The sequence below is a fragment of the Pollicipes pollicipes genome, unplaced genomic scaffold (assembly GCF_011947565.3).
Source record: "Pollicipes pollicipes isolate AB1234 unplaced genomic scaffold, Ppol_2.1 Scaffold_4881;HRSCAF=5763_pilon_pilon_pilon, whole genome shotgun sequence".
Taxonomy (NCBI): domain Eukaryota; kingdom Metazoa; phylum Arthropoda; class Thecostraca; order Pollicipedomorpha; family Pollicipedidae; genus Pollicipes; species Pollicipes pollicipes.
The window spans coordinates 2,759,616-2,784,188 of NW_023596576.1; the positions used below are offsets into that span (position 1 = coordinate 2,759,616).

Below are 24,573 nucleotides of genomic sequence, written 5' to 3' on the forward strand. Positions count from 1 at the left end.
TGCTGCGAGGGGCGTGCGGACTCCAGCTCTCCCGTGCACCACTCACCCTCGACTCCGACTCAGACCGCGTCCGTGGCAGCGACCCTTCACCCGCCACACGAGCCTCGACCAGAGCCTCGACAGCACCGCGCGCCCCGCCCGACACGGTGAGTGGGTTACGAGGCGAGCCGGCTCCGCCGAACCGATCCCCATATTGACCGAAAAGGGAGCTGTGGAGTCGCGCCGCCGCTCCGCCGACCCCTGACCGGCGAGGGGCCCCTGCGCGGGGCCACCTTGGCAGGAGAGGGCCGCGACCCAGGGAGCTGAGCGTCATCTCGTAAGGGGCGAGCGGGCTGGCGCTGCGCCAAATAGGGCGCCGTAGCTCGCCGCATAATTGGCACAAGAATAGGGCTATTCTCATCCCGTTAAGCCTGTCCCGTGCCATTAGGGGTGCCACTTCACACGGGTTCGTTAGCGCAGGGTCTTGCTGCGTCGGATCCGTAAAAGCGCGATCCTGTTGGCAGACGTGCGGATGTGCCTGCGCGTAGTCGTTGGGCAGCATGGGCACTGGCTGTTTCCATACCAGCGTTAGCTAGCGCAAACAACATTCAGGGATGTGTCGCCGTGTAAAATTGCATGTGGTGAGCGGTGCGGTGCGGAAGGGAGAAGTACAATAAATCTTACGCGGTTTAGGTCGCCATTCGTGGGCAGTAAATGCATTTGAAAAGATTCAGTCCGCCCGGTTTTTCCCCAAGCATAAGCTCTGCATAGATGTGTTTTTAACGGTGAAGCAAAAAGCAGTTTTTCAGATGAATGGAAATGTCGCTCGAACAGTGAGTGGTTCAGATCACTGACCCATAATGCGGAGTCATATTTAGTTTGCCGTTGCGCTGATACGCGGTCAGTCGTTCAAATATAGCCGGCTGCTGTTGGCACAAAAGCCCTATCTTCACAGAAATATTGAACCGTGTGGAACGAACGGCCGCCTGAAAGGGTCCATATGCGCCGGGGTTTGGCGTGGGTGTACGTTCTCAGTGACTCTCAGTTTTGCGGCGTTCGTTTGAACATCTGAGGGAAGTCCGTGGGGAGTGATGCTGAATACGGATTCCTTGCTTGCACGAATAGGGATTTCTGGTGCCGCTACATGTTTCAGAACGTCGGGCAAGTAACTGCCCTCACTTCGAACGCCATCGGTGGGCATGTTCGAATTTTGTTCTGATCGCTCCCCCCCCGCCCCTCCTCCGGCTAACGGGCAGGCCCATTTTTTCATTATAGATATGGCCGCCCATGTCTCAGCCTAGATACGAGCGCCGCACCGCCGCGGCCCAATCAGGACGATTTTCCGAATATCTTGTGCGCGTCCTCATCGCCTATGTACCCAGCTGATATGATTTCAGCTAGCTTGCGCTTCAGCTGTTGGGCTCAACTGCACCCGATTCCCTGCCCGAAGCACGGAGCCGGCGCGGTGCTGGAACCTCTCCTGGCCCAGAGGCCGTGGCCGGGTCGGTCTCGCGGTTGCCACCGCCCGGCATCGGGTCACGGGACTCGAGGGGGCAATGGACGCTGAACCCACGGTACCGATCCCACTGCCCGAGGCAGGAAGAGCGTTAGTTTGAATCTGATGTCGGGCGGAAGAGTAGTTTTTGCGCTGAATGTGGCGCGATGCTGACCTTCGACAAAATCCAGTGGACAAGCCCCGATTAGCGTACAACTATCATCGAAATTATTATTGTTGCATGTCACGTTGACGATTTACAAGAAGCATCAAAGAAAATCACGGCCACAAACATTATATTTCATAAACTTAATGCCACTTCAAACACAAAAAGAGCAGGATAACGCTGAGTTACGTAATTCAACGCACACATTATCGTATGAGAATACGCAATACACAGCTTAAACAGATATGCGCGTATTATGATGCCCACACATACGTTCTACATGACCTACATATGGACATCGACTGCATGTCAACCACATGACACCCTACTTTATCTACATGTTCCCGCACGCGCCATTCACAGTAAACATTGCATATGCGTGCATGCGGTGGCAAGCATGAGAAGCACTCGTTCTGGGACGACGGTGTGGCAGTCTGACATGGGGGGCCCAGTGTGACCGTGTGATAAAGATTAAACCACATCTGGAAATGTGGGGCTATGCGTTGTACGTATGATGACCTGCAATGACGAGACGGTAAAACTGGGCCCTTTTGCCGTCAATTTTGCGTTACTGCCCATACACGGTTGGCTTCGTTGGCTGATTGGCGAAGATATTGGAACTGTTGGAAAAAAATGCGGTCATAAGCATTTCAAAAAACCAGAAAAACGCTTACACTTCATGTTTGTAAATCCTGGTGAAAGTGGAAAACCTTTACGTTACACTAATGACACCAGACGAGTGTGCGAATGTTAACGAGCATGCCTATCTCCGAGCTTGTGCTTGTATCAAAAGGTGATCACGTGTAATTGTGGTATATCATGCCAGACACTGCAAATACCTGGTAGCTGTAAACAAAACGATAATGAACTTTGGCGTCATGAGACGCCACGTGTTACAGGCCGAGTGAAAGCATGCATGTTTTCATGCGTAACAGGACAACGGTGCTGTTGGCCCAACCCAATCGTGACGATTTGTACATTGCAAGAAATTGTATAACTTAACGCTTGCAATTGGTACCAAGCTGTTAATCGCTTATAACCGATTCTAACGCCACGGCAAAAAGTTTTCTGTAAATCACATACGGTTGGCCCAGCTTATGTCCCATTTGCTTCCCCGAATCCATTGCGCCTCCGCACATACGCATGTAGTCGTACGCGCGGTTTCCTAAAATGCGATGAGCGTCGCTACACAACTTGGAAAGCGTGTTCGTGTTTAATTTGCGCACGTTCCGTCAGTGAGACGCAGGAGGTATATCTCCAAACGGTCTCTCGTCAACGCTTATGACCGAAACATAAACGTATAAAGGGCAAGATCGCGAATGATTTGCAGGCTAATGAATGGAAGGTAGGTTGTTCTTTGTACCAGACGTGCCAAACCCTGTTAAACAACGCAGCTTCGTCCATATCATAGCATTTTCTGTACTGTAGAAGAGTACCAAGCAATGCAAACTAAAGCAGCGTGGAACCACCAAGCTCTTAGCAAACTGCATCATGTGTGATTAGCATTTCAATAATTACAGGCGAAGATCGATGCCGAGAAATTCGTGCATGAAGGAAGTAGACAGAAAATATGGATTGGGTTGTTTTATAAAGGTTGGCTTCATGTTTGCAAGATAAACATATTCCTGGTTGCTATCAAAATTCGTGACATCTGCATCCAATCATTCACGAATGATACCATGTCAATGTGGTGAATGTCAACAAGCAGGATAACTGTCTGAAAACAAGCAAAATCCTTCGAGTGGAAATAAACCAAAACACCTCTTACTGCACTTCACAGTTAAACACACATTCGTCACACATTTCACCACTTACAGCGATCTCAGAACCAACATCCCATCAACAAAAGTACGAAACAGGCAGAAACTTCTCGGGCTGGACAGGTTTTTAATGCCTAACATCTTTATTACGAACGCGACAATTACGATATGGCACCTGAAGCCGGCCCTCGCGGCCCATAAATAGGAAAATCTGAAATTTACGGCTAGTCCGGGGGGATCTTGGCTGCTCATACCTTAAGTGGTAAATACATACCCACGCGCTGAAAGCCAACGAAACAAGCTTGGTATGATACTATCAGTGAAAGCGGCCTTGCTGAGCGGGCTGTGCAACGTTAAGATGATCCTGTCATGAACCGCTTTGGCTTATAGTAGAAGTAAATACGTTTTTGAGCTTTAGTATCGCGAGCTCCATTCGAGCGGGGTGGACCTCGGGTTTAGTTGTTGTGCATATCCGTTCTTGTTCTGGGTGTGCGATGCGGTTAGGTCTTTGGGTCGCCGCTACTCTGATTGTGGAACCCACAGCGACCGACGCTGATGAACAAGCAGTTTTGCAGCTATCGGGTCGGAATTCCCGGTACGGGCCATCATGAATACGGGCCGCGGCGTTATTGTGCGGACAGTGGTGTTCCGGCTTGGTGCGCTGTGGAACATGTCTGTGCATGGCACATGGCGTGGCTGTGACGCTGTGTGACGCATGCCGTACGGTGGTGACGCTGTGCATATAGCGCGGCTGTGGCGCCGCTCTCGCAGCGGATATGGCGCGCTTGTGGTGGTGCTCCCGCCGTAGACAGTGCGCGGCTGTGATGGTGCCACTGCGGCGAAAATGGTGTTTTCCAAATCATTTTACGTATGCGGAACGCACTATATTGTGGCAATACCACTGTTCGTGCTCCCTGTCTAAGATTTTTTCTGTAACTTTATTGCCTTCTTACCGAAAATTTGGAACATAAGTTCTCTAATTTAGCCGGTAACAGTCAGAATAACGAACGTCTGACAGCTTAGTCAACTCACAAACATGATGTAACACAACCTGCAAGGGGCACCTTGGGTTAATGTAGAGCGTGATCCCAGTTAGAGGACTGGAGCCATGTTGTGCAGAGCCGATTAGCGCATGACTTGAAAATCGAATACTTTTGCACCAAGTCCTCAGTGACTTATTCGTCAGGAATATGTAAACAGACGTAGCTGCCGACTTTCTGCGTGCAAACTAGGATGGGCTGCCATATCGTAATACAGCGGTGCAAAACGGCCTCCTGCGTATGCGGTCCATCGTACAGAATGCGTAAGGTCGCTGTTGGGGTAAAAAGCCCCTGGTTTCGCGTCCATTAGCCAGCTGTGACTGCGACTTGGTATTCACTAGGCTCAGGCGGGCGTGTCGGCTCGGTGGGACGGCGCCGACCTTGGTGGTCGCGGTCGAGGCGCCGTGTGTGACGCTCTCGCTGTCGAATGTTCGCACGCCCACTGGCCGAGTCCGGACAGAGGGCCCGGCGGTGGCTGCGGACCTCCAGCGTGACACAGTGGCACCATATCCTGCTCACTCGCAGTCTGCTGCAGCCGGGCCCTGCGTCGAGTGATATCTGCACTGACCACCGGGCGACACCGCAGTGCCCATGCCGCTAACTTCCCTCAAAACATCAACGGACCCTGCGCTGTGTCCATTCAGTAGATCACGTCCGTCCAGCCTACCCGGAACCCTTTCCCGCAGCTGACGAGAAAGAATGAAGTGGACGCCATCTGTCCATAGGCCTGGGGCTCGAGTTTCAAAGAGAGTGCTCCGCTTGGCCTGGCGTCGACCAAACATGCTCGTCTGCGTGGCGGTCAGCTGGCGGCCGGGCAGCGGGCCAGGGGCCAACCTGGCGCAGCCGGCCGCGTCACAGGGTGACGTCGATTGGTCTGGCGCGAAAAGTACCACTTTGCGTACTTGGTATGGCAAACAGTCCAGCTGCGAAAATGTCCGTTGACTAACGTGGTCCGTTCGCAGCAAAACAACAAGCTCTGCTTAATTTATACGCTGAAGACAGAGCCACGGATGCAAGTTTTCGTATTTGTTGTGCGTAGAAGCATAAAAATCGGTTGGATCCACGTTTTCCAGACCACCAAAGGCCAGAAGGAAAGGTCGCCTTAGGTTCCGCCACATACGTGGGGCTCGCGAGCTCTCATATGGAGGTGTTACAGAGCTCGGTGATAAAGACAGGAATCAGCAATGTCGTTCTACTTGTATCATCTGACTGTAAAATGTGTACCTTCTGGTGGCTGGATATCCTCCTTTTTACTGTAACGACACTGAGATGAAAACCCCAGGCGTGCGTGCATTTCCGGGATCGACGGATAGTATATGCCTCATCGCGTTAGTGGGTAGTATCGTGCTTCCACGGCGTACTGCCCGCAGGGTTTATGTGTGAAACTTACGCTCTTCGTAAAGCTACAGTACAGCTCCCTCCGCTCGACACGTGGAGCACATCATAGGCTAGCTTGCTACCTAACCTTTCGTTGGCCCGAGTGAAGTTTTGTTGCTAAGCGAACAGAACTCCCATGGCGCCCGGGTTAGTATTCCCCTGAAATAGTTTTTCGTCTTTCGGGCTGTGTGGTGCCGTTAGCGCGGTCGGTGGCGAACTTTGGGGCTGTGTGGTGCCGTTAGCGCGGTCGGTGGTGAGCTTCCGGGCTGTGTGGTGCTGTTAGCGCGGTCGATGGCGAGCTTCCGGGCTGTGTGGTGCTGTTAGCGTGGTCGGTGGTGGGCTTCCGGGCTGTATGGTGCCGTTAACGCGGTCGGTGAAGAGCTTTGGGGCTGTGTGGTACCGTTAGCGCGGTCGGTGGCGAGCTGTGGGGCTGTGCGGTGTCGTTAGCGCGGTCGGTAGCGGGCTTTGGGGCTGTGTCGTGCTGTTAGCGCGGTCGGTGGCTAGCTGTGGGGCTGTGCAGTGTCGTTAGCGCGGTCAGTAGCGAGCTTTGGGGCTGTGTGGTGCCGTTAGCGCGGTCGGTGGCGAGCTTTGGGGCTGTGCGGTGTCGTTAGAGAGGTCGGTAGCGAGTTTTGGGGCTGTGTGGTGCTGTTAGCGCGGTCGGTGATGAGGTTTCGGGCTGTGTGGTGCCGTTAACGCGGTCGGTGAACAGCGTTGGGGCTGTGTGGTACCGTTAGCGCGGTCGAAGGCGAGCTGTGGGGCTGTGCGGTGTCGTAAGGGCGGTCGGTAGCGAGCTTTGGGGCTGTGTGGTGCCGTTACCGCGGTCGGTGGCGAGCTTTGGGGCTGTGCGGTGTCGTTAGCGCGGTCGGTAGCGAGCTTTGGGGCTGTATGGTGCTGTTAACGCGGTCGGTAGCGATCAGCTGATCTAAGGGCCAGTCTGGCTTCGAACCCGGCTGGCCCAAACGTTTCCAGTAGATCTGAATGGAATGTTTTATCTGCCTTTTTCTTGGGAATAGTTCGTGCTGCGTGCATGATGCAGAAGTCGTCTCCTTGGCAGTCTTTTGCAACAAAATAAAAAAGGAGCATCCATTTAACCTCAGCCTAAATCCACCATCAAAACGTCCTTGTTACACTGGCCACGGTTTCAGACTAATAAATTTGTGGTGGAAATCACAATTCTAGCATATGAATGTAAGTCTGGATAGCTGTTAGTACTTTACTGAAAGTTACTCACTTAACTTCGGCACACCCTTCTCGCCCTTTTACCCTCTGCATCACGCGGCCGCTTTAATGGGCGTGTTGCCATGTATTTTATATCAGCGATGGAGTTGGTGATTCATTAAAGGTGTGTTCTAGGCCCTTCTACCGAACCTCCAATCGGTTTGTTTTTTGTCCGGCAAGCTATTTTTCGTTGTTTTATCTGCGTGCAAACACGATCTGATTGCACGGTTATTTACCTCTTCGTCTGCAAGCCTTCTGTCGTTTGCAGACTTGTTGATTTTTCTCCTGCTGAGGGAGGGGCTATTATTTGCTACACCCTTGCTCGAGGCAAGGACGTGGCATGTCGTGCCACGCTTGCTGTGCATGTCACGCGCTGTTACCACAGCGACCCCCTCCCCCCCCCCTTCCAACGGCCACTGGAAGCACGGGCCGCTGGCCGAGACCGCTGCGCGCGCCCCTGCTGTCGGGCCAGGCTCCGACATTCATGCCGATCCGTCGGCATGGTGATGGTGAGCGTGCGATATAAACATTTAGTCTATTATATGCAGTGAGCTGCAGGCCCGACACAGCTGCCGGGCAGCTGTGTCCTGTCTGAGTGGCGGCACCAGATGGGTAAGGACGGATGGCTGGCTCGGTCTCTGTGGCACGGTGGTGACTCGCGGGCGACTGGGAGGTTGTGGTGGCTAGGAGAGGCTGTCATGAATAGGATTCCTTTGGCCAATCCACCCCATATTCGTGGAGAACGACTTTTTATGCGTTCCCTGCACTAAAACTCACATGGGTTTGCGCTGAAAATAGTTTGAAAGAGCTCTGTAACAAATTAAAACGCCGGATTTGCATCACGTTGGCTGTGACACGTATTTTCGCTAGCGGCGCCTCTCCTTACCACCGGCCTCGCCTGCGCAAATCTCTTTCAACGTCCTATTGCACCAATGCCTGACGGCGGCCGCCGCAGGCGGTGCCGGCGGGCCCGCATGTGTGCGGCCCCGTCTGCTGCTCCGTCCGGAGCCGTGCCGGTGAGCCGGCCGGCGATCAGGTGACTTCAGTCTCCACCTGAGCCGGCGCCGGCCTCTGGGGCCGGCCTCTGGCGCCGGTCCAGGGCTGACCGCCGTGCCCACCCTGCAGCCCTCGGCGTGGCTCGCTGACTCAACGGAGCGGCGCTGGTGCCACCTTTCGCACGCCCTGACGGCGGACCGGTTTCGTTTTCGCCGGCGTCGGGCGGAGTGGGCGGCGAGGTGGCGGCAGGGTGTCCGTTGCGCGCTGACGCCACACCCCGGGGCGCCGACGCGCGCAGCAGGGGACAGAGGTGGGCAGACGGCGGTGCGAGGCACTCGGCTGCTCTTGCTGGACGCTGTCTGACTTCTGAAAACATCCGCGTCAACACCGGTGGCGCTGATGTGGTTGTCGGGGGCCAATCTGCAATGCAGACGGGCACCGGCCGGCCTGTCTGCTTTGCCCCAAGGTCAGGCGGCCGGGCGGGGTCGAGCGGGGTAAGGCGCGTTCGTCCGACACCTGCGGGGCTTCTGCTGAGAGCCGGCCGGGTCCGTGCGGCCGGCTGACCCAGCTCCTTCTGCTGGGAGCCGGCCGGGTCCGTGGGGCCGGCTGACCCAGCTCATTCCGACAGTGCCCGTCGCCGGGGTCGGCCGCTAACGGGCCTGAATGTTGGCGCCAACAGGGTATCCGGATCGCTCCGGTGCGATTCCGTCATGACACGGCCGCCGGCGATCCACTGCTGGCTCAGAAGGAGCGAACACGCTGCCTTCCCGCCTGCGGCTCCGGCACATACGGGTGATCTGCGGCGCGACCCTCTGCCAGTCTGTGCTCTCTCTCTCTCTCTCTCTCTCTCTCTAGAAAGCTCTCGCGATACTGAGATCGAGAGCCGAGGAGTCGGTAGCCTAGTCGCGCAGAAGCGCGCGATGGATCGAGAGAGGTCGTCGCTATCGATCTTCGAGAGATCAGATACGAGGGATGAGAGTCTCTCTCAGATACGCATCGAGACTAGAGAAGAGTAGAGAGAGTCTCGAGGGGTAGGGAGAGCAGCGAGGAGAGAGAGCTCTAGCAGAGAGACGGCGCTCTCTACGAGATGCATTCAGAGGCGAGAGGTATCTCTCTATCTTTCTCTATCTCTCTCTGCTCTCTCTCTCTCTCTCTCTCTCTCTCTCTCTCTCTCTCTCTCTCTCTCTCTCTCTCTCTCTCTCTCTCTCTCTCTCTCTCTCTCTCTCTCTCTCTCTCTCTCTCTCTCTCTCTCTCTCTCTCTCTCTCTCTCTCTCTCTCTCTCTCTCTCTCTCTTCGATCTCTCTCTTCGATCTCCTATCTCCTATCTCCGATCTCCTGGTGACGGTTCCAGTCGGAGTTGGCCAGCCTTTATGACGACTGGGCCCCGCGCTCGCCGAGAACGGCTGGACTCCCGTCGCCCCGCAGCTGGACTCCCGTCGCCCCGCAGCTGGGTTTCCGCGGCGCCAGCCGTCCCCGCGGGCCGTGGCTGACCCAGTTTGAAGTCGGCCCGAGGTGGATCGATCGGACTCCATCTGCCGGAGACGGTCTCTGGAGAGGTACGGTCTTGGGGCCGGCGTCCCCAGCCGCCGATGCTAAATAATAATACTGAGTAGTCGTGATGGTTCAAGATCCCTGCTCCTGCTCGAACGCCAGAGCTGCTTAGTGGAGGGTCTCGGTCGGATTTCACTCCCACGAAGTGACGCAGGAAGAGAATAGGGTCCATGCCTTCCTCCGCGAGTCTTGGCTTGAAATGAGGACATTGTGCTGGAAACAATGGCAGTAACCTTCACATAGCAAGGCACTGACCTTGAGCATGGTCACGATGAGGCTCACCGGGCAGAAAGGCTAAGTATAGAGTAAAGACACCCACTGGCCGCTTCAGAGGTTCCCCAGGCAAAAAGGCCTCGTATAGAATACAGACATCCCACTGGCCGCCTCAGAGGTTCCCCAGGCAGAAAGGCCTCGTATAGGATACAGACATCCACTGGCCGCCTCAGAGGTTCCCCAGGCAGAGAAGGCCTCGTATAGATACAGACACCCACTGGCCGCCTCAGCAGACATCCACTGGCCGCCTCAGAGGTTCCCCAGGCAGAAAGGCCTCGTATAGAATACAGACATCCACTGGCCGCCTCAGAGGCTCCCCAGGAAGGAAAGCTTTGTGTAGAGTACAGACACCCACTGGCCTCCTGAGCGGTTCCCCGGGCAGAAAGGCCTCGTGTAGAGTACAGACACCCACTGGCCTCCTCAGGTGTTCCCCGGGCAGAAAGGCCTCGCGTAGAGTACAGACGCCCACTGGCCTCCTCAGGGGTTCCCCGGGCAGAAAGGCCTCGCGTAGAGTACAGATACCCACTGGCCTCCTCAGGGGTTCCCCGGGCAGAAAGGCCTCGCGTAGAGTACAGACGCCCACTGGCCTCCTCAGGGGTTCCCCGGGCAGAAAGGCCTCGCGTAGAGTACAGACACCCACTGGCCTCCTCAGGGGTTCCCCGGGCAGAAAGGCCTCGCGTAGAGTACAGATACCCACTGGCCGACTCAGGCGGATTGCACGAAAGGCGTCCAGTCGGCTAGCGATGTAGCAATGGCAGAATTGGTGTTGGGCAAAATCCCGCGAGATTCTGAAGCAGATATTTGTGGGGATCAATAGGAATAAGCTGAAGCCAATCAGCTCTGCGATCCCTGGACGATGACAGCCGTGAATTGGGCTATTGTCAAGGGCATGAGTGTTGGCGGACACAAGTGGCGTGACTATACAGAGCCAGCTTGCTTGTAATGCCGATGGCACATGTCGGGCACAGGTGCGCGACGCTATGCAGATGGCTGTGAAATATATTTAGCATGTCAGCTAACGGTGAATGGAACGCGGGGCAGGGATGGGACACTTCCGGCACCGATTTGAGGGCGCGTTGACGAAAGAGCGACGTGCGTTCGGCAGTGTCTTCAGGAGCCAGTGGAATATACCTGTACTTTGTTACCGGATGGATTCAGCGGTAAATCCGGACAATGTCCATCGCTGGCAGGCTGGTCAATACGGGAGGTTGTCTTGTTTCGCACGTGCATTAGCCTCCTGAAACACGCAATGAGTATACGGTGTATGGCTGCGCCTAAACGGTCATAAAGCATATCAGTGAAAGGTGCTGGGGCTTGGGCATTTCGGTCACGACAGAGCGTGCAGGATCGTTCCAGAAGTGGATGAGCTGAACCCCTTTTAACCCTGGCACTGGCTGGGCTCCGTACCAAGGTAGAACTGGTGGCGGAGGAGGGAGGGCCAGGTCAGGTCAGGCCAGGTATCTGCTACTCTCTGTTATCTCGGGATAGAGGAGGCTGTTACCTCGGAATATAGAAGACATTATGAGGCAAGTGAAGCGGTTTTAGGTGGGATATGCAACTTTGAACAGTTTAAACACAGGCCATTCCTTGATTTTAGATCAAATTCAAGACCTTGTGAAGCCATCGACATTGCTGTTTTGATATCGGTACATTCAAGTCAAATCTGTCGGTCTGTGTCGTCTGTCAGCAACTGAACCACTGATAAGTCATCATGCTGTGTTCAACCCGTAAGAATATAGCGCTGGTGTTTGGCTTAGCTCAATCAGCTGCCAAACGTGTTACTCGTCCAAGTTAAACGTAGTTCAGTGACCTGCGGTTATTTTTGTGAAGAAAGTCACATACGGATGAGAGACAAATCGATCAAATCTAAGGAAGATTGCGAACTGATGTTGGACTGGTTGGGCGTAAGTTATTAAGATTATGAGGTAAAAGCCTTCTTAGGAGTGTCCTGCGACGACCTTTGCGGGGTAGCATTACCTACGTTTGAAAAGGAAAGCAGTCGAGTGTAAAACTGAGTAAAATACACACATTCCGCAACTAGAGGGCATGCCACTGAAAAGCAGAAGTAAAGGGCAATTTGGGTAGTGAGTTGTGAGGATATCAGATGGCAGTTTGAAAATGAGGTAGCGAAACGGTGTTAACTAAAGCTAACCAGACAAAAACGTAACCACATTATAACGCATTACCCACGAATGTATTTGAGTATTTGAAATAAATGTTTGACCTCCGAAATCAGTGCTGTGTAAGGAAGGGAAGCACTCGAAGAAAATACGAAATATTCTGGAGGTGTTGTACAAAATGTCGCAGGAGTTGGATACTTACGTCTTCCTTTTTCCACGTCAGTGTGAGGGTGAAAGTCGCTTATTTCCAACTATCGGCGCCACGTTAATGCTTTGATTTTAAAAGTACATCCCACGCCATATCTCGCCCATCCCTCGTCGGCTGTGACTTGTTGCATCGCATTTGATCCAATCTCCCTATCTCTTTAGACATTTCAGGCAATTTGCCCTAGTTTTGTTTCTACATGGCACCAAAGGAATGTCTTCCCCGCCGTGCTGTTCTGGCGCGGCCAGACTTTATTGGCACTGGTCGCACTCGTGCTGAAAAAGTATTGTCATCTCTAGTCATATGGAAGTCCACTGCATCCGACAATTGATGCCTGCTTGTCGACGCCGGCATGCTCGTGTTCGCTGACCGCAAGAGACGACAAACAGTCTTTGGGTGATATGCCAATACTTGTTTTGGTTCATTTTTGCTTTGTGTATTGCTCCCAACGCTCAAAAGCCTCTTGCTTCCCCCCATCGAGTTGACTTGTTCGAATTCTAACTTCAAAGGAAAAGTATACGTTTTCATATATTTGTAAATGCCTTCAAATGGTGCGTGTGCATTTCAGAAGTGCGCATTTTATCAGTTGAAACCTAGAAATTGTTGCCTATTATACAATCATAATCATAGTTGCAAACATATTCCCACTTATGCTTATTGAAAAAGTTCAACGAGCAGGCAACAGCAACACCAAGCCGACGTGGAGAAGAACGCCGCATGGTCTGAGGGCTCCCATCGAGCAATAAACAACAAACTGGAGGGAATTTAGATTTTTCTCAATATTCCCTATGCTCCAGCAGTACACGAATATTCCCTGACATGTGGGGATTAGGCTTCCGCAAATTCAGCAACCGTTCTGGCCAAAGCCTCAGGTCACCATCCACGAAGAGGGAGGCTTACAGAGTCAAAATTCAAATATACCGCGAGATCCGTTCCCTCGGATCTCATCTTTTTGCGTACTAAATGCGCGATATCGATGTTTCCACTCGCGCTGAAACCGCTGGCGTCGATACGGTCAACAAGCCCTGGCCACTCTCACAGGTGCAGACCTGGCCACTGCACTTCTGAGCAGACCAGCTACAGGTCTGGCCACTGCACACACTGAGCAGACCAGCTGCAGGTCAGGCCACTGCACGCACTGGGCAGACCAGCTGCAGGTCTGGCCACTGCACTCACTGGGCAGACCAGCTGCAGGTCTGGCCACTGCACATACTGGGCAGACCAGCTGCAGGTCTGGCTGCTGCACTCGTTGAACAAACCAGCTTCCGGCGTGGTGGACGCGGTGGCGCGGCGCCACCCCGGAGTCGCTATCTTGTTTATGATCCACGTACCGGGACAGAACCGGGCTGGTGCGGACCGGCCGCCCCGCAACTCTACACCTGAGCGTCGGAAAATCGCGCTGTCAGCCTGTCAGCGACCAATTGTCCCCGCTCCCCCCGACCTCATGGCGCAGCGCCGTTGCGTCACCCCGATCTGCGCCGTTGATGGTCGGCGCACTGGCGAAGGTCAGTGAGGCGCTCACCCCGGGGCGACGGCGTTGGCCCGGGGCGGCGCGCCACCACGCACATCGCGGGCACCACGAGCCGGCACGTCGAACGCGCCCGGCCTTATCGATCGGGCGCCGCTATGTGTCCATGTTTCTACGGAAACCCGACCGCGGCACGGGGTCGGGTCGTGGCCGGGCGGTCGGGCGCCCCGCCAACCTGGGTCGGCACGCGGGTGCGCGCCGCCCGGCCTTGGAGGCCGCGCGCGCCCGGTCGCCGCGCCGGTTCCGTGTCCGCGCTGGCCTGAATATCGCCGCTGAGCGCAGCGCCGAGCGCCGCCGCCATGAGTGACCTCGAGCGTGAGAGAGCCGTTGTCAGCCCAGCTCCGGCGACCGGCACGGGCTGGGTGGCCGGCTGACTGCGCAGGGCGGGGCTGCACGGCGCGCTCGGCCGGTTCCGGCTGCACTGGAGCGGCGAAGGACGGCTGTCGCGCCGACCTGATAACGCCGCCGGTTCATGCGTCTCACAGCGGCGAACGCTGCCACGCCACAGATTTGCCGGTGGGCGGGCCTGCTGGGACTGCACCATCCGCTGGCGCATCATGAGCCTCGGCACGCTTGTGAGGGTCTGCGCCTCGCGATTGGCAAAAGCGCGGCTGGCGCTCCGATGGTCCTCTTCAAAGTGGTCCCCTCCTCGCCGTCCCCGCGGGCTGGGAGAAGGCGTGGAAGCAGTTATCCAGCGGCATTTGGTACGTGTCGGTAGGAACATATCGTATATAGGCCTTCATATCGTCTGGCCCGACTGACATGGAAAACTGCAACTTGCCATCGAGGCCAACCCAAGCACGAGGCGCACGGCCGCGCCTTAGCATTGTGCGGAACTTTAAAAAAAAACTCCGGCCTTTCTGGTGAAAGGACGAAGCAAACTCATCCGACGAAGCGGGCGGGACAACTGATGTAGCGGGTTCAAGGTACATGTAACATGTTCTGCTTTTGCAGGAAATCTGAAACCAAGGCCTGTCGTACAAATAAGCCGAAATGAATGCATGTGTTGAGTCACTACACTAGATCATCACTACACAGGCCATTTTAAGATCATATTACCTTTTAAGCAGCCACAAGGTCGGCTTCAACAATCGTAAGGTCACTTCCATCGACGTTCGCATAACATCGGCGTTTCACCAATGGAGGACATTCACTTTGGCAGCCTGACTATGCCAAGTCTTAACGGCATTCTCGGCTCGTGCATACACACAAGTAGCCTTGCTTTGCGCTGCCCGTATTCACCTGTTGCTGCAAGTTCGGCTGTCCAATTGATAGCTAAAAAGCGTTTGCTTCGTTTCATCTCTGCTCTGTTATTTAGCATAACTTCCGACTTTGCGGGATATGCTGTTTCATTTTTTCCGCGCATCGACTTTGCCAGTGTGTCACATCGCCATTCCAATCTCATCATTTCGTGCTAGTGCCATTCCCACGCACCCGAATGTGCCTAGTTTCCCATGGGGCTGTCGTCCAAAATTGCGAGCCGAACGCTCCACCCGGCTCACAGGAACTGTACCAGCTGTGTTTGCGTGTGCAGTGCTGCCGATTCCACGCTAAAGCGCAGCCGACCTCCTCGGCCTGTTCCGGCGGTCCACTATCTGCGGTCACATCGAACAAAAGCAGCGGGCATGTTTCTGTTAGTTTGAAGCGCATGCAGCTGCCCGCAGCGAGCGCTACCGCGCCATCACACCGCTACTGACGGCCTTCACCTTGACGTGACTTTCCGCTTGACGGCGCGCGGTAGCAGCGACTGCGACGTTCCAGCATCACTGATAGTCCCTTTGTGTGTTGAGGTGTGTAACTGGAGGCAGCTCGAAACACGGCCGGCTGCACCGACTCGGAGCGCTTACGGGGAGGCTCCCGCCCCTAAGCGCAAGGTATTTGTTTGTGTCAGGATACCGTGGGGTATTGCAAATTGCACGCGGTGGTAAGTCGCATGAATAAGATTGAATGATGATTATGTTCAGCTAAAAACAATTCCTTTGCTCCTTTATGACAATCAGGATGCTTAAGGCGATCGTTCTTACTCGTGAGTAAACGCCAGACAAATGCGAACCGATCGACAGACGAATGCATTAAGGAACGTCAATGCGCCTTAATCATTCGAGCATTGCCTCCTGCAGACCGCAACCGCGGCGTATTCCTCCCGCAAAAAGGAGATACCGTCAAATGTGTGGACGATGCGCCGTCCCGCACCAACTTAGGCATTATGCCAAACTCGACTCACTTGAGGCACGTCTGATCATTCTTTGCTAAGTCAAGACCGAGCCGTCAGATCGGAATAATTCGAATGACGAAGGACTGACTGTGGTCAATGCCACCTCGTCCGCGTCACACTGACGTCACGCAAGGTTTGGCCCTGCGGAAAGAAAATGGGAGAAATCTATACTAATCATGAAGTGAAGTTAGGAGGCCTTTGTGTGATGCTGTTAGGATGGCGCTTCTGCAGATTGGACTTAAGTAGTCCAATCCGTCCTGCTACGGCCCTGACTTTTATATTGGTTTAGTTATAGTCGATGAAAATAGCGGCGGGTTGCCGTACTAAGTAACGAGTACAAGGTGCCCATGCATCTTAGTCAAGTCCCGAACCCGGCTGTGCTGATTCCCTGACTGGAGTCGTCTTCCGCGCGCGGTTGACACCAGCGCCGCTGCGTCTCTGTACGTGCGTCGCATTGTCCGCCTTACTAATGTTGACGGATGACCTTGCTGTTGCAGCGTCGCCCGTCCCTCGCAGCTGATCGTGCGGTCATGGACACGGTGGAAGTGCAGCAGGAGACCAGCGCCGGCGACCAGCGGCTGGCCACGCTCACCTACGAGCAGGTGCGCCGGCTGCACAGCGTGCTCAACGAGGTGCTGCCCATCCACGGTCGCGGTAACTTCCCCACGCTTGAGGTGAAACTGAAGGACCTGGTGGAGGACGTCAAGTCGCGCCTGGAGGAGGACGGCGTGGCCGTCAGCAGCGTGCGCGTCAACGGCGGCGCCGCCAGCCACATCCTGGCCACGGACGACTGCCAGGCTTACAACGACATCGATCTTATCTTCCTGGTAGATCTGCGCACGCAGAAAGACTACGAGAAGGTGAAGACAGCCGTGCTGCAGACGCTGCTGGACTCGCTGCCGGAAGGGGTCAGCAGGAAGCGCATGAGCTCGTGTAGCATGCGCGAGGCCTATGTACACAAGATGGTAAAGGTGAGCGACAGTGACCGATGGTCTCTGATCTCGCTCTCCAACCACGGCGGGCGCAACGTTGAGCTTAAATTCGTTGACACAATGAAGCGCAAGTTCGAGTTTTCCGTGGACTCGTTCCAGATCCTGCTCGACTCGATCCTGCTGTTTTACAAGTGCGCCGAGCCCCAAATTGTGACGCAGAACTTCTACCCGACGGTGGTCGGTGTCAGCATGTATGGCGACTTCCAGGAGGCGCTGTACCACCTGCAGAAAAAGCTGATCGCCACATGGAAGCCGGAGGAAATCCGTGGAGGCGGCCTTCTCAAGTACTGCAACCTTCTCGTCAAGGATTTCACACCTTACGAGCCGGCGAATATCAAAACCATGGAGCGATACATGTGCTCGCGCTTCTTCATCGATTTCCCGGACGTGATGCAGCAGCGTAACAAGCTGGAGACGTACCTGACCAACCACTTTGTTGGCACCGACGAGCACCTGAAGTACGCCTATCTGATGGTGCTGCACAAGGTGGTGGGTGACTCGACCATCTGCCTCATGAGCCACGAACGCCGGCAAACGCTGACGCTCATCCAACAGCTGGCCTGCCACGTTTTCATCCAGCAGCAGCAGGCGCTGTTGCAGAAGCAGTATGAGGCGCAGTCGCCGGGCGGCGGCGGTGCCGTCATCCTGACACCGTGCTTCACCAGCCAGCCGGTGCCCTGCACGTGCAACTGGATGCAGTGCTCCTAGCTCGCCCTTTCGGCCGTGCAATCATCGTGATATTCTTGTTGCAAGTGATTTTCAGCGTTGTGAATGCCCACACGGGGCTGTCGTCTCTAAAACGTAAACCGAAGTCTGCCGGGCCGGTGCGCGGCGTGCGGGCCGCCGCGCACGCCGCGCGGCACGTCTCGTCTGAACTGTTTCTGTGACAACATGAGTCGTGGGTCTCATCAACGCGAAGCTGTCCGGATCGGCGCGGCACGGACGCCGCCTCAGGCACTGGCGGCGCGGTAAACGGGCATTGGTCGGCGCCGACGTCGCACGACTGGAGGGTGGTCGCCGAGCATCGGAGGGCGCTTGGGCTGGAGCTGCAGAATACTGGCGTCTCGCGGCACGCTGGCAGGTACGTTTTACTCCGGTTCATCCCAGCACACTTGTCCTTGGCGTGGGTCTCCCGATTTTGGCGAAGGGACGCGGCCGCGGTGTTGACCCGTCGCTGGTCGGCGTGTTCCTCTGCGGCCGATGATCGAGTCGTAACGGTACCAGCTACCGCTTAGAAGATCCGCGTTTGGCCTTAATCACGACGCGAGGTCGCTGGCGGCCGTGCGGGCGGGCCGGGAGGGGATGGGGGCGGGGGGCTAATGACGACGAACTAAGGCATGCACGGTCGCCGTCTCGGTAGGATTGTGCATGCACCGTCGCCGTCTCGGTAGGAGTGTGCATGAAGGGCCGAGGTGCCCTCTGTAACGATCACCTACCATGCCAAAATTCGTGTTGCCATGGAAATTCACACTGTCGTCAGACGGCTTGAGGTGCCATATCGATGGATGGTAACGCGGCTCCGTTGCCTTGTCATGATTTACAACACGAATTCAGGAGTAATTACTTACGATGCCCGCCTCTCAGACGAGGCATCTTGATCTGCACACCGCCCTTTATTTTAACACGTTGCATTCGCTGACCTGCTGTTTTGGGCTAATCCGCGGTTGATTATTTTCTTGTCAAGTGGCCTTTTGGATGGCTATCAAACATAACCAGCTGGTGATGCGATCGAGTGGCCTGTAGTGAGACACTGTGTGGGCTAATTCGGGCTGTGCCGAGGCGAGCTGGCCTGACGCCGGACTCCGTGATTGCTGTTAGGAGGGGCCAACAGCGGGTCGTCATGGACACATGCCTCCGCCAGCCACTTGTTCTTTTCTTCTGAAAACGGCACCAGTATCACGGTTCTGGTTGTGCCGCGTTTTGGCAGCGAGATCACATCTCCCTCCGCCCATCTTCAGCAGCCATCCCCCAAGGTCACCCCGATGTGCATTTTCCCGAAGTGTGACTGCAAGGTGCGCTATTGTTAATCCCGTCTTGAAGTTAGGCGTTTGGATTGCATGTTTTATTTTCACTGGCTCGTCTCATTCATTGTTGCCTAAGCGTCGCAACCTCGAGCAAAAAAGACCAGTTCCCGGCTCATACGCCTACACGCCTGCGATCCAAAAAAGGCACACGAGTTGTAGCCTCGCTTTCGGAATCCGGGCGCGGTTGTGGGACGCCGCACCGGCCACGGCGCCCCCCACGGCGGCCACAGGGCCGCCGCTTACGGTCCGGCAGCCGCAGGAATGCCCGGCAGCGTTCTGGGCGGCGCTCCAGCCGGCTGCCAGCGTGAGCACCCCTCTGCCACGTGACCTTATAAGCCCCTCGGCAACGGCCCAGGCCTGGCACGTCCAGCTTGGCCTGCTGCCAGCCGCGCCGCCCGTGTAGGCGTTCGTGGCGCGTCGGATGCGATGGCGGCGCGCCGCCGCGGGGAGGGGAAGGCGGGCAGCTGGCGGGCCGCGTCCATCTCGGCCGAATCGATATATCGACCGGCGCATTGACGGTCCAATAGCGCCTCCGACAGGTGCTGTGCACACGGACTTGGCGCTGCCAACAGGCCGCTGCCGGGTGCCGCTGGCCACAGTTCATGGTCCGCTTGTGGAGCTGATTTATGATGCGCCGGAATTCATCAATTGAAGATACGTAACAACCTAATATGGACAGTTGGTCCACCTTCGTGAACTTTGAAGTTATCGCCCATGCGGTGCTCTAAAGACGTGCCGCCGGGGATAAAAGTGGGGAGCTCACGGTATCGTCTACCGTGCGGCGGTTTGCCACTTGTCGCGTGATTCGAGTCCCGTCTGTCCAAAGTTCAGTGATGGCGTGTGAAGCCTCCCGTCGGCTGCGGTCGGCTTGGTCCCACGTGTGCCGGTGTCGGTCCGGGGCGGGCGGAGCGGCTCCGTGCAGGTCCAGCAGGCTGCAGGCGGCAGGGGGCTCGGGCCGCGGCACCGCCCGGAGAGCAGGTCGGCCCCGATCTGGTTGCTCCCGCGTCGCGCAGCCAGATGCAGCCGGCTGGCCTTGATGCACGATTGCAACTTTCGCCACCAGCGGCCAGCGAGACTGCCTGCGGATCTCGAGCCCCGTCCGTCCCCTCCCCTCCCCCTCCCCGGGCCGCGCCGGATGGGTGGCGAGCACGCGGGCACGGCACGGCGCGGCGCTCAGCACGGGCCGCTGTCTCCCCCCCCCCCCCTCACCCCGGGCAGGACTGACACGGAAAGAGGTCGACCGCCGAGTTGCTGGTGATGCCGGAGGCTGTCTCAGGGCTGTAGCGTCTCGGTCCGCTCAGGCGGAGGCCCGGGCAGACGGAGGCCATGCCGCGCCGGTGCCGCTGACTCGCCAGGCGGCCCTGCTGGCATGTCGACCGTGCGCCTGTCCTCGCCAGACTTCCAGACTGGCAGTGCGCTTCGTTGGGTTAGTTCGGTGACGGAATGCGTGATTCCGAACCGCAGCCCCCCACCGCCACCGAGATGGGCTGTGGACCCACTGACCGCCGCCGATGAGCTGGTGGGATGACCGGCAAATCCCGACGGAATTACCCGGGTGTGATCTGTCTTGCAATTTGAAGCAGTTTACGGGCTGAAGTGGGGTATTTACCAGCCTCACTTGAGAGCTGTCAGTCGAAGGTGGAATCTGGGAGCCTCGGAGGGTGTTGCTCTTAGTCGTAAGATGGTAACCTCAGTGGGAACTGGGGCTCTCGGCTGCAGGTCAAGATCAACGGCCATCAGTATAGCACCATGAGTTATCTATCACTGTGGTCGAATAGTTGAACTTCGCCTGACTACTCTCCGTTGTGGCTGAGTAGCCGAGCTTTTCCTGGCCGGTACGGGCCACTCTTAGCACTGGAACGCTTGGAACCTGACGGTTGTTGGCATCGATCTGGTGCCGCGTCAGCGTTAGTCCGTCCCGGCCGGGGCCGCGCCCCCTCAACTGCCCCTCCCCCGGTTGCCCCCCCCCCCCCTCCCTCCCTGGCTTGTCGGCTGGGATGGCCGGCGGGCTGTCTGGATCCTGTCAAGCAGACTGGGAGAGGCTCTGCAGGGGTGGGTAGGTCTGCTAAAATGAGAGGACCACCGCGAGAGCCTGTTGCCAAAACCTTCTTCAGTGGATTCGTGGAACTAGTTAAAGCTGTATTTTAGTCTAGAAAGTACATCTAGGTCACTCAGGGCTTCCCCTACCGAATTATGATTAAATTTCAACTGAATCCCAAAGCGATCAAAGCTGCGTACAGCACACACGAAGCATGACCGCTGTCACAGCTGCACTGAGCCGGTTGTCAATCACAAAACAAATTTGTGGAAAGACCCAGCCTATTATTCGCTATGTGGCAAGACAAGGCTTTGCCGCTACTGACTAGATGTAGTGCATTGCATGCACCGAAGTCCCAGTGTTTCGTTTTTTTTATTAACATGAAACGAATGACATACTGGCACTGACATAAGGTATTACAAATCATCATCCGATATTTTGAACCCGCAGTTTGTTCAGAAGGCCGAGCGACAAAGATCGTGGTCATAAGCGAAGCAAACTCAAACATAGGTTAAACAAAACGGACCTTTGTAGTCATGAATAAGGAGCGCAATGAAAGAATTCCACAGCAACCGCTGTGTCGAAGAGCGCCCGAACTCTGCAGGACAAGTTCGAGAAAACCGCCCGGGCTGGTCGTGTCATGTGCGCCCAATTCAGGTGCGTAGGTGCACACTCAAATGGTGGTCGAACATGTGCAATATATGTTGACCTGAACTGGAGCTGTTGAAACTGTTGTGAGCGCTCTTCACAGTCAGGATTATGCGCATACTGTCATTGTACAGGCCAGCTGAATGTGGCTCCGGTGCACACTGTCATTGTACAGGCCAGCTGAGTGTGGCTCCGGTGCACACTGTCATTGTACAGGCCAGCTGAATGTGGCTCCGGTGCGCACTGTCATTGTACAGGCCAGCTGAATGTGGCTCCGGTGCACACTGTCATTGTACAGGCCAGCTGAATGTGGCTCCGGTGCACACTGTTGTTGTACAGGCCAGCTGAGTGTAGCTTTGGCGCACGCTGTCGGGCCAGCCTGGTGTGGCTCCGGTGCACACTGTTGGTGCGCGGGCCAGCTGAGCGTGGTTCCGGTGTACGCCGTCGGTGTGCAGGCCAACTGAGCCTGGCTTCGGCGCACACTGTCGGTGTACAGGCCAGCTGAGTGTGGCTTCGGCGCACGCTTTCGGGCCAGCTGGGTGTGACCTGGGTGCACACTACCAGTGTACAAGCCAAATGAGTTGGGCATCCTATCGGGGCAGACCGAAGCCAGACTTCGGTGCACAATGCCAGTGTACAGGCCAGCTGATTCTGGCATCCTATTGGAGGAGACAGAGATAAGACCCTGGAAGATGTCGGTCCCTGGATCGTGTCACTGCAGTCACCACACTGCCTCTCACATGACGGAGAGCTTTGCTGGACATTAACGACTGTGCTATGGGTGACGCAGGGTGTGTTCCAGTCCGTATAGTCATTTCTTACTGAGAAAGGCTGTGATTTGCCGGTGCTTGCGGTGAAGGGTGTGCACCACTTGCAATGCCGAATCAGTTTGCTTTGCTGGACTTCCTCTTGGCTTCAGCGGCCACCTCATCTGATTACCGGCTTTGGGTGGGGTTTTCCTGCGGTAATTCCGGCTACCGCCTAGTACCTGCCCGGCTCAGCTGTGGCTTGCCGTAACATCACGCGCGTCGGCGGTCGTACCTCGCACTTACCGTTACCGTGCCGGGGCGGCACGCTACAGTGTGGTACGCTGGCGTCGTAACTTTTACAAACGGAGCGGTCAAAGCCCCTCAAAAAGACGGCGTGTTTGGCGTGTGGAGTACTTTCGTGGAGTGTTTCGTGTCACTGGCCGAGTGTTGAGCCGCCGCAGGCCCGGACTCGGCGACCTGCGTCCGACGTCTTCATGAATCAAGTGATTCGGAATCAGTGGGAGAGTCCGACATCTATACGAAACTCTGGTACTTGTATGTACACGCACCCAATTTGTTCTGCGTTCTTGGTGTATTGTTATTATTGAGATTTAGTCAATTCATTGCGTGGTTGGATATCAGTTTGCATCCTCTTGGCTTTTAAACTGAAACATTCTTGGCATCTCTTCGTAATTGGAGGCATTAAAGAAAGTGTAAAGGATTATAGGTCGGAAAAACTGAACGGAAAGTACTTTAAGGACATGTGACCATGCTTCTCTTTGACGTAGGGCCTGTAGCAATGCCACGCTATGTGGCCTTGAGTGGCGAACCAAGTGTAAACGAGTGACGAAACTGAATGGCGAACGAATCTGAGTGGCGAACTTCACTTAACCTGTAGTTTTTAGGCCGCTTGCCCGGGGGGGGGGGGGGGGCCAAGGTACGGTGTTTGATTCCCCGTGGCGCCCGCCTTTCCTGCCAGGGTGCGAAACAAAACCTAACCAATTACTTGACAAAAACTATGTAGTGGAAGTGGTATTGCCGTGTTCTCGCCTCCCATAGGCCCTATAGTGGGAAATGTGTATTGTAGACTAATTTCAGAGTAGAGGTAAAGCGTACAGAAAAGGGGATGCCGAATTGAGCAGAAGGGTATGACGCAACTTGCCATTTTTGAACTTAGAGCGATTTATCCTTTACGAAGGGATTAGCAATTACGGAATCTCTATACCAGTTCTGGAATGCATGATAGTACTTAGAGACTGGTGGCTTGTATCTCTTCATCCGTGGATGATTATTCGGAGGCTCATTCTCATGTCATGATGCTACCTTTGAGCAACACAAGTTGATATGCGCTTTTCACCGGCCATGAGCGACGGGTGTAAGCCTTGACATTTGCCGCTGGGGTGTTTGTACATCGTGACCCTAGCAGCGGACCGGGGCCGCGCCACGACGCTGCAGTGCATCCAACGTGCACGTGTGGTGCTAGTGCATGAGACCTCCCCACGCACCGACCGATCCCAGACAGGCGTCTGGAGTCGAACGCCAAGCCAAACAATATTATGTTACGGCGCCTGTGGACCCAACAAGGCTGGGTGGCGGGATCAACACTCTTCACTGACCCCAGCCCGGGCGCCGGCTGGCGGGGTCAGCCGGCGCTCAATATGCATCAATGTATTGAAGACTGGCGTTGTCTAGCCGTGCCCTGATGGCGGAGGGGGCGCGCGCGGGCCGCACCGACTCTGTCTCACGCTCACTCTCTCCGTTCCAGAGGCCAGAGGTTCGCGGCGGGTCGGCCATCAGGGCCCGGTCACGTGACCTCTGCTCGCCGCGGGGCCCGGCCGGGCCATTACGAGCGCCGGCGGGGCGAACGGCGCCGTCCACGCCGTCAGAGCAGCCAGCACGTGGCCGGCGCCGGCGCCGGCTGCCGAGGGCGCTCCGGCAGCTGGCCGCGGTGGCCGCCGTCCGGAGCCGCTGCTGGCTGCCGAGCCTGTGCGGCCTGAGCTGGCCAGCAGCGGACCCGCCATCTGCGCGGAGAAGTTGCGTCCCTTCCGCGCCGTCGCAGCCATGGCGTCCACCGGGCCGGGCGGTTCCGCTCTGGGAAAGTATTGTGGCTACAAATGCAAGTCAGGCCGGGACCTTCGCGGGTGTTCGCGGTGGGGTTCGTAAGGGGTGTGACCAGTCCTCCGGGCCGTATGAGAGTTC

The 24,573-nt window shown here is 56.0% G+C and overlaps 1 protein-coding gene across 1 annotated transcript; it reads left to right on the forward strand.

Moving 5' to 3' along the window:
• Positions 1 to 24,188, forward strand: LOC119099892 (terminal nucleotidyltransferase 5C). Its single transcript, XM_037222982.1, has 3 exons — positions 1 to 146; positions 16,421 to 17,996; positions 24,140 to 24,188. Exon 2 carries the CDS (start codon positions 16,454 to 16,456, stop codon positions 17,621 to 17,623), a length of 1,170 nt encoding a protein of 389 aa, XP_037078877.1. The 5' UTR covers positions 1 to 146; positions 16,421 to 16,453; the 3' UTR covers positions 17,624 to 17,996; positions 24,140 to 24,188.
• The last annotated feature ends 385 nt before the right edge of the window (positions 24,189 to 24,573 follow it).